The sequence below is a fragment of the Mytilus edulis genome, chromosome 7, assembly GCF_963676685.1.
Source record: "Mytilus edulis chromosome 7, xbMytEdul2.2, whole genome shotgun sequence".
NCBI classification, from domain to species: domain Eukaryota; kingdom Metazoa; phylum Mollusca; class Bivalvia; order Mytilida; family Mytilidae; genus Mytilus; species Mytilus edulis.
Window position 1 is genome coordinate 1,944,131 of NC_092350.1, and position 17,413 is coordinate 1,961,543.

General features: G+C 34.5%; 1 protein-coding gene across 2 annotated transcripts in view; it reads right to left on the minus strand.

The window, feature by feature from the left end:
- Positions 1-17,413, minus strand: part of LOC139529719 (uncharacterized) — a 195,308-nt gene that overhangs the window by 94,918 nt on the left and 82,977 nt on the right. For both annotated transcript variants that reach the window (XM_071325575.1, XM_071325576.1), the window contains 5 exons: positions 11,185-11,337; positions 10,308-10,463; positions 8,267-8,347; positions 6,967-7,128; positions 3,201-3,361 (listed from right to left, as the gene is read on the minus strand). In XM_071325575.1, the coding sequence (XP_071181676.1) occupies positions 3,201-3,361; positions 6,967-7,128; positions 8,267-8,347; positions 10,308-10,463; positions 11,185-11,337 (713 nt within the window). The remainder of the gene's footprint in view (positions 1-3,200; positions 3,362-6,966; positions 7,129-8,266; positions 8,348-10,307; positions 10,464-11,184; positions 11,338-17,413) is intronic.

A 17,413-nucleotide genomic window follows, 5' to 3' on the forward strand; every position in this document is an offset into this window, starting at 1 on the left:
AGCAAATTCAACTAAGGATATTTAAGTGAATTCTGCATCATTCGTCTAGCCCATTGAACACTTGTGCTATTATAAACTTCCTTATTTCAAGGACAAACTTTTTTTACAGATATATCACTAAATTCTCTATCAAGATGTACTTTCCAATGTTTCCAAGTAATCGAACAGGTTTTCTCTCTCTCCCCAAGTTGAAAGTTTATTTTTTTGGCAACAAAAATAAGAACAATCATAACATCAGATTCTTTGGAATTTATTAAATATTACAACATAAAAAAAACTGTATGCACTATCAAATATCAAAGAACTTCCTCTATTTGAAGTTTTACCTATCTAAAATTGTAAAAGGTATTTGTGTGAGGTGTCATCAATTGTCTCAACATGACCCATGAACAGGGGAGGGTGACAAGCTCTAGACATGACCATAATTCCACTCATGACATAAAGTGTGGATATAAAAGTATAGACAAATCATTTAATAAACTAGAGGCTCTCAAGAGCCTGTGTCACTCACCTTGGTCTATGTGCATATTAAACAATTGTCTCAACATGACCCATGAACAGGGGAGGGTGACAAGCTCTAGACATGACCATAATTCCACTCATGACATAAAGTGTGGATATAAAAGTATAGACAAATCATTTAATAAACTAGAGGCTCTCAAGAGCCTGTGTCACTCACCTTGGTCTATGTGCATATTAAACAATGGACACAGATAAATTCATGACAAAATTATGTTTTGATGATCATGATGTGTTTGTAGATCTTACTTTACTGGACATTCTTCTTGCTACAATTATCTCTATCTCTAAAGAACTTGGCCCAGTAATTAGAGTGGAAAGTATATTCTAAAAATTTACAAAAATTTACAAAAATTGTTAAAAAATGACTATAAAGGGCAATAACTCCTTAATGGGTCAACTGACAATTTTGGTCATGTTGACTTATTTGTAGATCTTACTTTGCTGCACTTTATTGCTGTTTCAGTTTATCTCTATCTATTATAATATTCAAGATAATAACCAAAAACTGCAAAATTCTGGGGCAGCAACCGAACAACAGGTTGTCTGTCTTGTCTGAAAATTTCAGGGTAGATAGATCTTGACCTGATAATCAAATTAACCCCATCAGATTTGCTCTAAATGCTTTGGTTTCAGAGATATAAGCCAAAATCTACATTTCTCCCCTAAGTACTATTTTTAGCCATGGCAGCCATCTTGGTTGGTTGGCAGGGTCACGCCACACATTTTTAAAACTAGATACCCAAATGATGATTGTGACTAAATTTGGTTAAATTTGGCCCAGTAGTTTCAGAGGAGAAGATTTTCTAAAAGAATACTAACATTTTAGAAAAATGGTTAAAAATTGACTATAATAATATTCAAGATAATAAGCAAAAACTGCAAAATTTCCTTAAAATTACTAATTCAGGGGCAGCAACCCAACAACGGGTTGTCCAATTTGTCTGAAAATTTCAGGGCAGATAGATTTTGACCTAAGAGATTATTTTTTCCATGTCAGATTTGCTCTAAATGCTTTGGTTTTAGAGTTATAAGCCAAAATCTACATTTTATCTCTACATGTATCTATTATAATATTCAAGATAATAACCAAAAACTGCAAAATTTCCTTAAAATTACTAATTATGGGGCAGCAACCCAACAACAGGGCGTCTGTTTTGTCTGAAAATTTCAGGGCAGATAGATCTTGACCTGATAAACAATTTATCCCTGTCAGATTTGTTCTAAATACTTTGGTTTCAGAGATATAAACCAAAATCTACATTTTACCCCTATGTTCTATTTTTAGCCATGGCCGCCATCTTGGTTGGTTGGCAGGGTAACACCACACATTTTTTTAAACAAGATACCCCAATGATGATTGTGGCCAAGTTTGGATTAATTTGGCCCAGTAGTTTCAAAGGAGAAGATTTTTGTAAAAGATTACTAAGATTTACGAAAAATGATTAAAAATTGCCTATAAAGGGCAATAACTCCTAAAGGGGTCAACTGACCATTTCGGTAATGTTGACTTATTTGTAAATCTTGCTTTGCTGAACATTATTGCTGTTTACAGTTTATCTCTATCTACAATAATATTCAAGATAATAACCAAAAACAGTAAAATTTCCATAAAACTACCAATTTAGGGGCTTCAACCCAACAAAGCGTTGTCCGATTCATCTGAAAATTTCAGGGCAGATAGATCTTGACATGATAAACAATTTTACCCCATGTCAGATTTGCTCTAAATGCTTTGGTTTTTGAGTTATAAGCCATCTTGGTTGGTTGGTCGGGTCACCGGACATATTTTTTAAACTAGATATCCCAATGATGATTGTGGCCAAGTTTGGTTTAATTTGACCCAGTAGTTTCAGAGGAGAAGATTTTTGTAAAAATTAACGACGCCGGACGCAAAGTGATGGGAAAAGCTCACTTGGCCCTTCGGGCCAGGTGAGCTAAAAAGAAGATGTGGTATGATTGTCAACCAAACAACTCTCAAGCAAAGAACAAATGATAAATAGGTTAACAAGTGTAAGTCACGTCCTCTGGATAATTTTATCAAGTGCTCCAATCCTTTTCATTTTGTATATGTAAAAACTGCCAGGGAGATTGTAAAGATACATCATGACTGACAACAAGCTACAGATAAAATAGACATCACACGTCATCTAACTCATGACAGCTTTTAACAAAGCCAAGCTAAGAATAGGGTTACACATAACTTGTACATACACTCTGGTGCATTCAAATCAAAGCCATTAAAGTATTTGTTTTCTTCAGTCCAAGGATAACATTATTCATCTTAGATAAACAAAAATCAAAATCTGAAAAGTCGTCCCCACCTCCCAAAATCAAGTTGCTCCCTATTAAAATGCAGTCATTACAAAATTTGATACTATTTAAATGATGGCAATTTGCTTGTTTATAAATTTAACAATATAATCAAAAATTAAAAATCTACATTAAAGGGCAATAACTCAAATATAAAGTTGCCTTGATATTTGGTGCTGACAGTTACTTTTTTTCTGACAACTATACATTAAGTTTGAATCACGAATGGCAAAAATACTCAAATTTGTCTGTCAAAAGTCATTATTTAAGGGCAATCACTCTTGTAAGAAGTTAACTTTTCCCATAAGTTACTCTTGACATGTATCAACTAATTATTTCCGACATATATAATTTTATCCAATAATTACCTTTGACATATATTGACTAATGAATGTGATATATCCTGGTTCTGTGTGATGTATGACGTTAGCTCCGCAGCCTCTCTTTGAAGTAAAGCTCGTTTTTCTACCAAAGCCATATCTGTAGATTTGTCGATGATTAATTGGTTTTGACATAGGCAAGTACAGTCCTGAAGAAAAATGAACTAGGTTTAACATTGTCAGATTAAAAAAATAACATGTTTTTGAATGGAATAGATTACCTTAGCTGTATTTGGCCAAACTTTTAGGAATTTTGGTCCTCAATGCTTTTCAACTTCGTTCTTTATTTGGCCTTTTTAATTTTTTTGGATTAGAGCGTCACTGATGAATCTTTCGAAGACAAAAAGTGCGTCTGGCGTAAAAACAAAATTTAATCCTGGTACAGATGATGAGTTTATTTTGATCTCAAAGCTCTGAAAAATCATTAGTAATAGTTAATTATTAATGAGTTATTGACCAAAAAGATATAGAAGCTATATCATTCAAATATGCTTGTAAGAACTTGTATAAATTGTTTTACACTAGTCATTTTTGGGGCCCTATAATTGTTAACTTTTTATAAATTGTGATTTGGATGGAAAGTTTGCACTTATACAACATCTTCTTGTTTATTTTGTTAGCACTGAAGGATAAAGATTACTTTCATTTTGCAATATGACAACTAGTTAAACATTGTATTTTATTATTAGCAATGGAACATACTCAAGCTACATTTTGAATTTGAGTTATCTTTCTTTTCCCAACATTATTAAACTACAGTTTTAGCTGCACATAGATTCATCCACCATGAGAAACTTATGTTATATTCATTCAAATAGTTTTCTTGACAAGTGTAGTTATACACACACACATATTAACTTGAGAAATCTAGGTATATTTCATTCATAAAGTGCTTGCCATAGATTTGAAAATGTACACATCATTGCACTATATTGTTGTGCTCTCAAAAGTAGAGATGAGGCTTGGAGAATATATCTATCAACTATCAAGCCAGTAGCATAAAGGTTTTGATTGCATAAAATGTCATCCCTACCCAAAACTTGGCCATTTAATAATAACAACTACAAAATAAGGTCAAAAATAATTACGACTAAAGTGGCCAAAAAATAATGACTACAAAATGTTGTTCTGTTCAATCTTAAAATGGAGCAGTGACAAAGAGCTAGTTGGCTCAAAAATCAGAGATGCCACTTCCTATTGTTTAATCCTTACAAGCCATAGACCACACAGTGAAATTATCTAGGGTAAATTTTTGTATATCACATCAATTTTATACTAATAGAAATAATCGAAAGTCAAAATATTATTTGATGTACCTAATTAGAATTTTTGCGTTAGGTACAGTAAACTGTGGTATATCAGTCAACAAGACCTACCTATATAAACATTTTAACTTTCTACACCTGGAGAAGAGAATTTTATCTTCACATTAATTAAAGATTCAATTAACCTTAATAAACAGATATGGCTTAGTACCAGAAACATTGTAAATAATCAAAGTGTGCCACTAAGTACAATGTTCTATCAGAAAAATAGCAGAGAGGCTCCTATCTTTTTAAAACACAAAACCTGTGAAAATAAATCTGTTAATTTTGTTGAAGTTTAATCAATCATGTATCAATCATTACCCCATCAATATAATTCATTTCAAAAATATAAAATGGATTTAAAAAGGAAATTAAATTTCAACTAAAATATGGAAATTAGAAAAAACCTGAACTTGAACCTCCAATTTCATACTGTTAAATTTGAGTAAATATCTGATGTAATATTATTTATTTTTGAAGAGATCAGCTGGAGCCTACTGAAGATTATAGATACAGCCCCTTTAATGCTGACTTAGTCAATTGTATGTTTATCTTATGACGTTTGATTGACATTAACTACCTATCAATTCATTATTTGGAAATAAAAGTAGAAAACATAAATCTTCAAATTATAGATGATTCAAACAGTCTGGCTTTTAATGATGGAATGATAAAGATTTGTTTTTTAATATTCTTATTCTGAATTTCTCATCTGATAAAAATACACCATTTGATATTTGTCAATTATGTTTGCTTATTAACAAATCTTCATCTGTGTAAATTTGACTGTTTTTTTTTCTAGTTCTTTTAAGAAAAACTCAGGTCACAGAAAATTTTCTTGACAAAAAAGTTGGGTTAAAAAATCTGCCAAATTATTTGAAAGATTTGCAATTTTATCACAAAAAAAATTATATCCGTGTCATTTTTCAACCTTCCTGGGACTTTTTTCATTCATAAGCTGATACACAGTGCACCTTTTATTGGTACATTAAGACGTGTATATCTAGCAGGGTAATTGAGTATTAAGATGAAATGTGTTTGAACAAAATCACTGAAAGAGGAAAAATGCACCAGCTATTTCACACGGTCCAAAAGTTTTTTATGGTTTCTCACTCTCAGAATTGGGTTGGTAAATTTAAAGCATGTGGCTCCCTTGCAAATAGGAAATCAACATAGTTTCAAACAAGAATGTGTCCCAAGTACACGGATGCCTCATCCACACTATCACTTTCTATTGTTCAGTGGACCTTGAAAATGGGATAAAATCTCTAATTTGGCAGAAAAATTAGAAAGATCATATCATAGGGAATATGCTTACTAAGTTTCAAGTTGATTGGACTTCAACTTCATCAAGAACTACCTCGACAAAAAACTTTAACCTGAAGTGGGACAGACAGACGAACGGATGGACAGACGTACAGACAAACAAACGGATGGACAGACACTCAGACCAGTAAACATAATGCACATAAATGGGGCATAAAAATGGTTTTCTTGTAGATCTTAAATTGATGAAATATTTACTAGTTATAATTTCTACTTATTTAATAAAGATTTCAATGTAATTGGCAAAATGATGCTATAACAAATGAGAAATAAAATTTGTAATGGTTCCGCAGAACCAAGTGTCTCAATAAAAATATTCCTCTTCATACTATCTTTTGATTGTAAGAAGCTTCTGTCCAAGTCTGGTAAAAATCCAGGATAGTTTATGAATCTAATAAATGTTTTAAAAACTTTTAACTGCAGACTTTAACTGAAAAAAAAACTGGAAAAAAAACTAAAAAAAACTGCAGACTGTATGTAATGTTAACTGGAAGTCCATTTATATGTAAAGTACAGATAAACAGGTACAAAATTTCCTTCTAGATATTAGCTTTTAATCATTAAAAAGCTTCTGTCCAAGTTTGGTACAAATCCAGGATAGTATGAGAAAGTGATTAAAATTTTGAAAACTTTAACCTCAGAGTGAATGTATTGTTTCCTGGAAAAAAACTAAGTCCATTTATAAGTAAAATACAGAAAAAATGGATTTTTTTTTAACAAAATTTACTTCTGAATACTATCTTATGATAATGCTTCTGTCCAAGTTTGGTACAAATCCAGGATAGTTTAAAAAAGTTATTAAAATTTTAAAAACTGTAACCACAGAGTGAATGTAATGTTTCTTGACCGAAAAACTAAGTCCATTTATAAATAAAATACGGAATAAATGGAATTTTGTTTTTACAAAATTTACTTCTGAATGCTATCTTACCATCATAAACAAGCTTCTGTCCAAGTTTGGTACAATTCCAATAGACGGAATGTAGGATTGCTATGTCTCGATTTTTTTACTTAAGTTGAAGGATCGACAAAAATGATGAAATAAGGGCAATAAATCCTTTAAGAAGTTGACAATTTCCAAGTTATGGCTGTGGGGGAAAAAATATTGGAATTACACTTACTTCATTCTCACTGCTATCTACTGGATGAAACTTATGATGCTTGAGTTCAAACTTGGCACATTCAGGGTTTAGAGCGTTTACAAAGTAAGAAATATCAAGCTGAGGGTTCACTTGACGACAGATCTGTAACAAGTCTTCAAATCTTCGATGCTGTTCGTTAGCCTGAAATATTAAATAGATTAATTAACTTAAAGAAAATTTCAAAAAACTTGAACCACACACTTTATCTGAAAACAATTGTACAAGCGTAATTTTATCAATTTTATCGTCCACTGTAATTAATTTTGTCATATTAACGTTTTGGTTATCGTCTGTTAAAGTCATTAAGTCAAATGGCTATCCTGCTATAAGAGATTAACATAGCATGTTCTCCAAGGTCACGCAGTAAATACTTTTTATTTGATTTATATGTTTTATTTTTGTAAACAAAGAGTTGGAGAATATTTGGAGATAATTTAGGTCAGTTGGAGAATATTTGGAGATTATTTAGGTCAGTTGGAGAATATTTGGAGATTATTTAGGTCAGTTGGAGAATATTTGGAGATTATTTAGGTCAGTTGGAGAATATTTGGAGAATATTTGGAGATCATAGGTATATAAGAGCTCTATGTTTTAGTTTTTGGATGAAATTGAAGTTGAGAAAGGAACTATATATACATTATGAAACGTTAAAAAGATTTTAGTATTGTGGTCAGTTTTTAGCCGATTTTGGGAGAATTTATAGATTCTTAGAAAGTTGTGTCATTACTATTCAACTGTATGCATTTTTGATATTTTGTCCGCTCAGACTGTTGCGTGGTTTAGAACACTATGCCTGTGGCGTTTTTCTTTGGGGTGCACAGTATTGGACACTGTTGCCGATTTTGATGCGGAATTGTAATGAAATCCATTTGTGATGTGTGAAAGTAATGTGCCAATGAATATATGAACTATGCATTTTGTAAACTGTATATAATGTAAATAGTGTCCTGGAATGGAATTTTAATAAATAGATTAGTGAATTTACTTGTATATTTCTTTGACAACAAGACTACAGATTATTGGATTTTTTTGTTCTTGAATTTTCTGTGATTTCATAATACCCGGCCTGACCAGAAAGTTTGATGTAACTCGACCGCCATGGCACAATCATTGGATATATAGCAGTTAGACAAATACTAGTTTTGATCATTGAGAAGCCTAATATCTCCTTAAAAATAGATTGTGATTAAAACTTTCAGCGGATTTTTAGAGAGTTATCTCCCTGAAAAGTTATATACCACCTTAAGATGCCAATATTAACACAAACACTCAGGTATACCTTTGTCAGAAGTAACAATGCATGACTTTCTATAGCTACATTAATTGTGTTGCTAGTGTCTATGTAGATTTCTTCTAATTCCTGGAATAAAAGAAAGAAATCTTAAATCATTTTATTACTATTTCCAATTTAAACTCTAAGTTGGTCACAAAACAGTTATAATACTAAACTGATAGTGATCTTCAACTAACTGTTTTTTTAAGTTTTTTTTGTGAAAATAGCTGCAAAGTATCATCAGGGTAGCTTAATGCATAAAGGCATCATGCATAAATATTAAACAGTGAAGAATGGGAGATAATTCATATTTATAAATGAACAAAGCTGTTTGTATTAAGGTTACCATAATTGTTTGATATCTAAGCAACTAAAACTTCACTTCTCTAGTAAATTCAGAAATTATTGTGATGTGTTAATTTATGGGACAGTATTAAGTTTCGCAGTAAAAATAGAACCTTGCATTCATTATTAAATTAAACGGACAGTAAAAATAGAACCTTGCATTCATTATTAAATTAAACGGACAGTAAAAATAGAACCTTGCATTCATTATTAAATTAAACGGGACAGTAAAAATAGAACCTTGCATTCATTATTAAATTAAACTTAAATTAAACGGGACAGTAAAAATAGAACCTTGCATTCATCATTAAATTAAACGGGACAGTAAAAATAGAACCTTGCATTCATCATTAAATTAAATGGGACAGTAAAAATAGAACCTTGCATTCATCATTAAATTAAACGGGACAGTAAAAATAGAACCTTGCATTCATCATTAAATTAAACGGGACAGTAAAAATAGAACCTTGCATTCATCATTAAATTAAACGGGACAGTAAAAATAGAAACGGGACAGTAAAAATAGAACCTTGCATTCATCATTAAATTAAACGGGACAGTAAAAATAGAACCTTGCATTCATCATTTAATTAAACGGGACAGTAAAAATAGAACCTTGCATTCATCATTAAATTATACGGGACAGTAAAAATAGAACCTTGCATTCATCATTAAATTAAACGGGACAGTAAAAATAGAACCTTGCATTCATCATTAAATTAAACGGGACAGTAAACATAGAACCTTGCATTCATCATTAAATTAAACGGGACAGTAAAAATAGAACCTTGCATTTATCATTAAATTAAACGGGACAGTAAAAATAGAACCTTGCATTCATCATTAAATTAAACGGGACAGTAAAAATAGAACCTTGCATTCATCATTAAATTAAATGGGACAGTAAAAATAGAACCTTGCATTCATCATTAAATTAAACGGGACAGTAAAAATAGAACCTTGCATTCATCATTAAATTAAACGGGACAGTAAAAATAGAACCTTGCATTCATCATTAAATTAAACGGGACAGTAAAAATAGAACCTTGCATTCATTATTAAATTTCAAAAGTGATTTTTCTTCACTACAGTTATGTTCTTCATTAATTAGATGTCTCATCATTTGATTTTGCCATGTGATTAGGGATTTTCCGACTGAATTTTCTTCGGAGTTCAGTATTTTTGTGATTTTACTTTTAAGAACAGGACTTTTCCCTTGAAACTGCTAGACCATCAAACATAACCCTAGTATTCTGCCTCTTTAATGTGGCCTAGCTTGAGTTTTTTTATTTCTCTAATTTTTTGTTTGTTATTCTTTTACTCGTGGGTTTTGATAGTTAAAGAACTTTTAATGAACAAGCTGAAAAACCGCATACCCCCACTTTTATTTATATACATCAAGGACCTTTAGACTGGCTATCTGCAATTGGTCTATACTTCTATTGGAAGCCCATAGCTTTTTCTCTCTCTCTCACTTTATATATATATAGCAATACCTCTAAATCCTGGGGAATGGCTATCTGCAATTGGTCTATACATATGTACTTCTTGGAAGCCCATAGCTTTCTCTCTCTCTCTCTCTCGTTTTAAATATACATCTAAATACCTCTAAATCCTGTGGAATGGCTATCTGAAATGGGTCTATACTTCTTGGAAGCCCATAGCCTTTTCTCTCTCTCATTTTATATATATATCTAAATACCTCTAAAACCTGTGGAATGGCTATCTGAAATTGGTCTATACTCCTATTGGAAGCCCGTAGCTGGAAAATGTATTCGTTGTGTGCATTGTACAGCATGGATTTGTTTATATGACAATCTTCATATTGATTATAAGCAACTATATAGTCTTTCTCTGCCTAAAAATGAATATATTTGTTAGAAATAAGAATTTGGTTATATAACATAATCATAAATCTATTGGTTTTTATATAATCTCTAAAAGTAACATTGAAAATAAATGCATATTTCTTGTCTGTCACACAGTATAAATGTAAAATTGTAGTCGATTTACAGATGAAAGGACTAAATAGATAAGACTGTAAAAACATTATATTGTAATTCTCAAAATATCAGAATAGGAAATATATACAAAGGGAAATAACTCAATCAGATTTATGAATTTATTTTAACATATAAAAAAGTTCTACATTTTTTGCAGTTAGTTTTTGGTAAAAAATCTGTGTCAATATTTGTGCTATACTTCTAGTGATGTTTTATTAAGTTCACAGGTTTTGTTTCATTCTCTTTACATTTTTAAATTTACTTCAAATAAGCTGAGAAAGAAAAAATAGGTATAAAGCTTTATTTCAGAATTTCAATGAGGTCTTTAAATTAAATCCATTGGATGTTGGATGTGTACTGATTGATATTTTAGTCGAAGATGCATGTTTCTGTCATTAGATGTAGTTTATCTTGAATTAGCTGTCAGTAACTACAAGTACTCTCAGATCAGTACTTGAGTCTTTATTGTTGTTAATGATGTATCAATAATACCCTGTCATGTTCCATTGAGGTAATGCAATTTAGACCCTCAGTTTCAATAAAGTTCTGTCATAAAGACACTCAATTAAATCTTACATTATCAATCTGGTTTTCCACTTTCTGCAACATTTCTTCAAACTTGTCTCTGAAATTGTTCAGTTTATGAGCCTGACTCTGTTTGTGTATGGCCACTTCTTCCAAAGGTTTATACACATTATTTATAAGTAGACTTGCAGCATCCAGGTGTGCCTACAGAAAGAGAGGTTAAAAGTTAGATCTTTCTTCACATTGAGGCTTGTAGCATCCAGGTGTGCCTATAGAAAGAGAGGTTAAAAGTTAAGATCTTTCTTCACATTGAGGCTTGTAGCATCCAGGTGTGCCTATAGAAAGAGAGGTTAAAAGTTAGGTCTTTCTTCACATTGAGGCTTGAAGCATCCAGGTGTGCCTATAGAAAGAGAGGTTAAAAGTTAGGTCTTTCTTCACATTGAGGCTTGAAGCATCCAGGTGTGCCTATAGAAAGAGAGGTTAAAAGTTAGATCTTTCTTCACATTGAGGCTTGTAGCATCCAGGTGTGCCTATAGAAAGAGAGGTTAAAAGTTAGGTCTTTCTTCACCTTGAGGCTTGTAGCATCTAGGTGTGCCTATAGAAAGAGGGGTTAAAAGTTAGGTCTTTCTTCACATTGAGGCTTGTAGCATCCAGGTGTGCCTATAGAAAGAGAAGTTAAAAGTTAGGTCTTACTTCACATTGAGGCTTGCAGCATCCAGGTGTGCCTATAGAAAGAGAGGTTAAAAGTTAGGTCTTTCTTCACACTGAGGCTTGTAGCATCCAGGTGTGCCTATAGAAAGAGAGGTTAAAAGTTAGGTCTTTCTTCACATTGAGGCTTGCAGCATCCAGATGTGCCTATAGAAAGAGAGGTTAAAAGTTAGGTCTTACTTCACATTGAGGCTTGTAGCATCCAGGTGTGCCTACAGAAAGAGAGGTTAAAAGTTAGATCTTACTTCACATTGAGGCTTGCAGCATCCAGGTGTGCCTATAGAAAGAGAGGTTAAAAGTTAGGTCTTTCTTCACATCGAGGCTTGAAGCATCCAGGTGTGCCTATAGAAAGAGAGGTTAAAAGTTAGGTCTTTCTTCACATTGAGGCTTGTAGCATCCAGGTGTGCCTATAGAAAGAGAGGTTAAAAGTTGGGTCTTTCTTCACATTGAGGCTTGAAGCATCCAGGTGTGCCTATAGAAAGAGAGGTTAAAAGTTAGGTCTTTCTTCACATTGAGGCTTGTAGCATCCAGGTGTGCCTATAGAAAGAGAGGTTAAAAGTTAGGTCTTTCTTCACACTGAGGCTTGCAGCATCCAGGTGTGCCTATAGAAAGAGAGGTTAAAAGTTAGATCTTTCTTCACATTGAGGCTTGTAGCATCCAGGTGTACCTATAGAAAGAGAGGTTAAAAGTTAGGTCTTTCTTCACATTGAGGCTTGAAGCATCCAGGTGTGCCTATAGAAAGAGAGGTTAAAAGTTAGATCTTTCTTCACATTGAGGCTTGCAGCATCCAGGTGTGCCTATAGAAAGAGAGGTTAAAAGTTGGGTCTTTCTTCCCATTGAGGCTTGAAGCATCCAGGTGTGCCTATAGAAAGAGAAGTTAAAAGTTAGGTCTTTCTTCACATTGAGGCTTGTAGCATCCAGGTGTGCCTATAGAAAGAGAGGTTAAAAGTTAGGTCTTTTCTTCACATTGAGGCTTGTAGCATCCAGGTGTGCCTATAGAAAGAGAGGTTAAAAGTTAGGTCTTTCTTCACATTGAGGCTTGTGTGAGCCAAAATTTGTTCCTGTGAAAAAAGTTCCAGTGGAACTAATTTCACAGGAAATATGTTCTGGGAGAACTTTTTTCACAGACAATTTCTATATAATTTGTTCCATCTCTATAAAATAAGTTCCACACTTTTCTTGGTGAAATAAGTTCTGGGTTGGTGAAATTTGTTCCTTACCTAGTGAAATAAGTTCCATGTTTGTGAGATTTGATCCTTACCTGGTGAAATAAGTTCTGGATTTGTGAAATTTGTTCCTTACCTGGTGAAATAAGTTCCTTGTCTGTGAAATATGTTCCACTGGTTAAACAAGTTATCTTATATACTGAGCACTTGTCATCAGTGAGTTTAAAGTCATTAAAGATGAACATTTGTACTTTTTTGAAAAGGACAAAGTGACAGATCAATTATATTAAAAGACATAAATAAAGAAAAGACACACTCTTTTAAAACTGTACAATGACCATAGCTAAGTACATGTATGATTAGAACACCCATGACAAATCATCAGGAAAGAAGGAGGTCGAATACCACAAAAACGATAAAACATAGATACATTATCATCGCTTTTATTTCTTATCTTCATCCTACAGTCATGCCTTCAATTGCAAATGTACCCCATGCGAGCACAGAACTTATTTTCTGTGAAATAGGTTAGAGCAGAACATTTTCATTGATTTCTATAAAATACCTTCGTTTAAAACTAATATCACAAGAACTTATTTCACTTTTTTTTTAAAATTTTAATATTGGAACAAAACTCATGGTTCTGTGATTTTTGTTCCGGAACTTATTTCACACTTGGTTAAAAAATTAGTTCCGGAACAAATTTTATAGTGCTGGAACATATTTTCTGTGACATAAGTTCCGGTGGAACATATTTCCTATGAAATTTGTTCCCGCGGAACAAATGTCACGCCGGAACAAATTTTTTGTTACACTTGCAGCATCCAGGTGTGCCTACAGAAAGAGAGGTTAAAAGTTAGGTCTTTCTTCACATTGAGGCTTGAAGCATCCAGGTGTGCCTATAGAAAGAGAGGTTAAAAGTTAGGTCTTTCTTCACATTGAGGCTTGTAGCATCCAGGTGTGCCTATAGAAAGAGAGGTTAAAAGTTAAGTCTTACTTCACATTGAGGCTTGAAGCATCCAGGTGTGCCTACAGAAAGAATGGTTAAAAGTTAGGTCTTTCTTCACATTGAGGCTTGCAGCATCCAGGTGTGCCTATGGAAAGAGAGGTTAAAAGTTAGGTCTTTCTTCACATTGAGGCTTGAAGCATTTAGGTGTGCCTATAGAAAGAGAGGTTAAAAGTTAGGTCTTTCTTCACATTGAGGATTGTAGCATCCAGGTGTGCCTATAGAAAGAGAGGTTAAAAGTTAGGTCTTTCTTCACATTGAGGCTTGTAGCATCCAGGTGTGCCTACAGAAAGAATGGTTAAAAGTTAGGTCTTTCTTCACATTGAGGCTTGAAGCATCCAGGTGTGCCTATAGAAAGAGAGGTTAAAAGTTAGGTCTTTCTTCACATTGAGGCTTGCAGCATCCAGGTGTGCCTATAGAAAGAGAGGTTAAAAGTTGGGTCTTTCTTCCCATTGAGGCTTGAAGCATCCAGGTGTGCCTATAGAAAGAGAAGTTAAAAGTTAGGTCTTTCTTCACATTGAGGCTTGTAGCATCCAGGTGTGCCTATAGAAAGAGAGGTTAAAAGTTAGATCTTTCTTCACATTGAGGCTTGCAGCATCCAGGTGTGCCTATAGAAAGAGAAGTTAAAAGTTAGGTCTTTCTTCACATTGAGGCTTGAAGCATCCAGGTGTGCCTATAGAAAGAGAGGTTAAAAGTTAGGTCTTTCTTCACATTGAGGCTTGTAGCATCCAGGTGTGCCTATAGAAAGACAGGTTAAACGTTAGATCTTTCTTCACATTGAGGCTTGTAGCATCCAGGTGTGCCTATAGAAAGAGGGGTTAAAAGTTAGGTCTTTCTTCACACTGAGGCTTGAAGCATCCAGGTGTGCCTATAGAAAGAGAGGTTAAAAGTTAGGTCTTTCTTCACATTGAGGCTTGTAGCATCCAGGTGTGCCTATAGAAAGAGAGGTTTAAAGTTAGATCTTACTTCACATTGAGGCTTGAAGCATCCAGGTGTGCCTATAGAAAGACAGGTTAAAAGTTAGGTCTTTCTTCACATTGAGGCTTGCAGCATCCAGGTGTGCCTATAGAAAGAGAGGTTAAAAGTTAGGTCTTTCTTCACATTGAGGCTTGCAGCATCCAGGTGTGACTATAGAAAGAGGGGTTAAAAGTTAGGTCTTTCTTCACATTGAGGCTTGAAGCATTTAGGTGTGCCTATAGAAAGAGAGGTTAAAAGTTAGGTCTTACTTCACATTGAGGCTTGTAGCATCCAGGTGTGCCTATAGAAAGAGAGGTTAAAAGTTAGGTCTTTCTTCACATTGAGGCTTGCAGCATCCAGGTGTGCCTATAGAAAGACAGGTTAAAAGTTAGGTCTTACTTCACATTGAGGCTTGAAGCATCCAGGTGTGCCTATAGAAAGACAGGTTAAAAGTTAGGTCTTTCTTCACATTGAGGCTTGAAGCATCCAGGTGTGCCTATAGAAAGAGAGGTTAAAAGTTAGGTCTTTCTTCACATTGAGGCTTGAAGCATCCAGGTGTGCCTATAGAAAGAGAGGTTAAAAGTTAGATCTTTCTTCACATTGAGGCTTGCAGCATCCAGGTGTGCCTATAGAAAGAGAGGTTAAAAGTTAGGTCTTTCTTCACATTGAGGCTTGCAGCATCCAGGTGTGCCTATAGAAAGAGAGGTTAAAAGTTAGGTCTTTCTTCACAATGAGGCTTGCAGCATCCAGGTGTGCCTATAGAAAGAGAGGTTAAAAGTTAGGTCTTTCTTCACATTGAGGCTTGAAGCATCCAGGTGTGCCTATAGAAAGAGAGGTTAAAAGTTAGGTCTTTCTTCACATTGAGGCTTGCAGCATCCAGGTGTGCCTATAGAAAGAGAGGTTAAAAGTTGGGTCTTTCTTCCCATTGAGGCTTGAAGCATCCAGGTGTGCCTATAGAAAGAGAAGTTAAAAGTTAGGTCTTTCTTCACATTGAGGCTTGTAGCATCCAGGTGTGCCTATAGAAAGAGAGGTTAAAAGTTAGGTCTTTCTTCACATTGAGGATTGTAGCATCCAGGTGTGCCTATAGAAAGAGAGGTTAAAAGTTAGGTCTTTCTTCACATTGAGGCTTGCAGCATCCAGGTGTGCCTACAGAAAGAGAGGTTAAAAGTTAGGTCTTTCTTCACATTGAGGCTTGAAGCATCCAGGTGTGCCTATAGAAAGAGAGGTTAAAAGTTAGGTCTTTCTTCACATTGAGGCTTGTAGCATCCAGGTGTGCCTATAGAAAGACAGGTTAAACGTTAGATCTTTCTTCACATTGAGGCTTGTAGCATCCAGGTGTGCCTATAGAAAGAGGGGTTAAAAGTTAGGTCTTTCTTCACACTGAGGCTTGAAGCATCCAGGTGTGCCTATAGAAAGAGAGGTTAAAAGTTAGGTCTTTCTTCACATTGAGGCTTGTAGCATCCAGGTGTGCCTATAGAAAGAGAGGTTTAAAGTTAGATCTTACTTCACATTGAGGCTTGAAGCATCCAGGTGTGCCTATAGAAAGACAGGTTAAAAGTTAGGTCTTTCTTCACATTGAGGCTTGCAGCATCCAGGTGTGCCTATAGAAAGAGAGGTTAAAAGTTAGGTCTTTCTTCACATTGAGGCTTGCAGCATCCAGGTGTGACTATAGAAAGAGAGGTTAAAAGTTAGGTCTTTCTTCACACTGAGGCTTGTAGCATCCAGGTGTGCCTATAGAAAGAGAGGTTAAAAGTTAGGTCTTTCTTCACATTGAGGCTTGCAGCATCCAGGTGTGCCTATAGAAAGACAGGTTAAAAGTTAGGTCTTACTTCACATTGAGGCTTGAAGCATCCAGGTGTGCCTATAGAAAGACAGGTTAAAAGTTAGGTCTTTCTTCACATTGAGGCTTGAAGCATCCAGGTGTGCCTATAGAAAGAGAGGTTAAAAGTTAGGTCTTTCTTCACATTGAGGCTTGAAGCATCCAGGTGTGCCTATAGAAAGAGAGGTTAAAAGTTAGATCTTTCTTCACATTGAGGCTTGCAGCATCCAGGTGTGCCTATAGAAAGAGAGCTTAAAAGTTAGGTCTTTCTTCACATTGAGGCTTGCAGCATCCAGGTGTGCCTATAGAAAGAGAGGTTAAAAGTTAGGTCTTTCTTCACAATGAGGCTTGCAGCATCCAGGTGTGCCTATAGAAAGAGAGGTTAAAAGTTAGGTCTTTCTTCACATTGAGGCTTGAAGCATCCAGGTGTGCCTATAGAAAGAGAGGTTAAAAGTTAGGTCTTTCTTCACATTGAGGCTTGCAGCATCCAGGTGTGCCTATAGAAAGAGAGGTTAAAAGTTGGGTCTTTCTTCCCATTGAGGCTTGAAGCATCCAGGTGTGCCTATAGAAAGAGAAGTTAAAAGTTAGGTCTTTCTTCACATTGAGGCTTGTAGCATCCAGGTG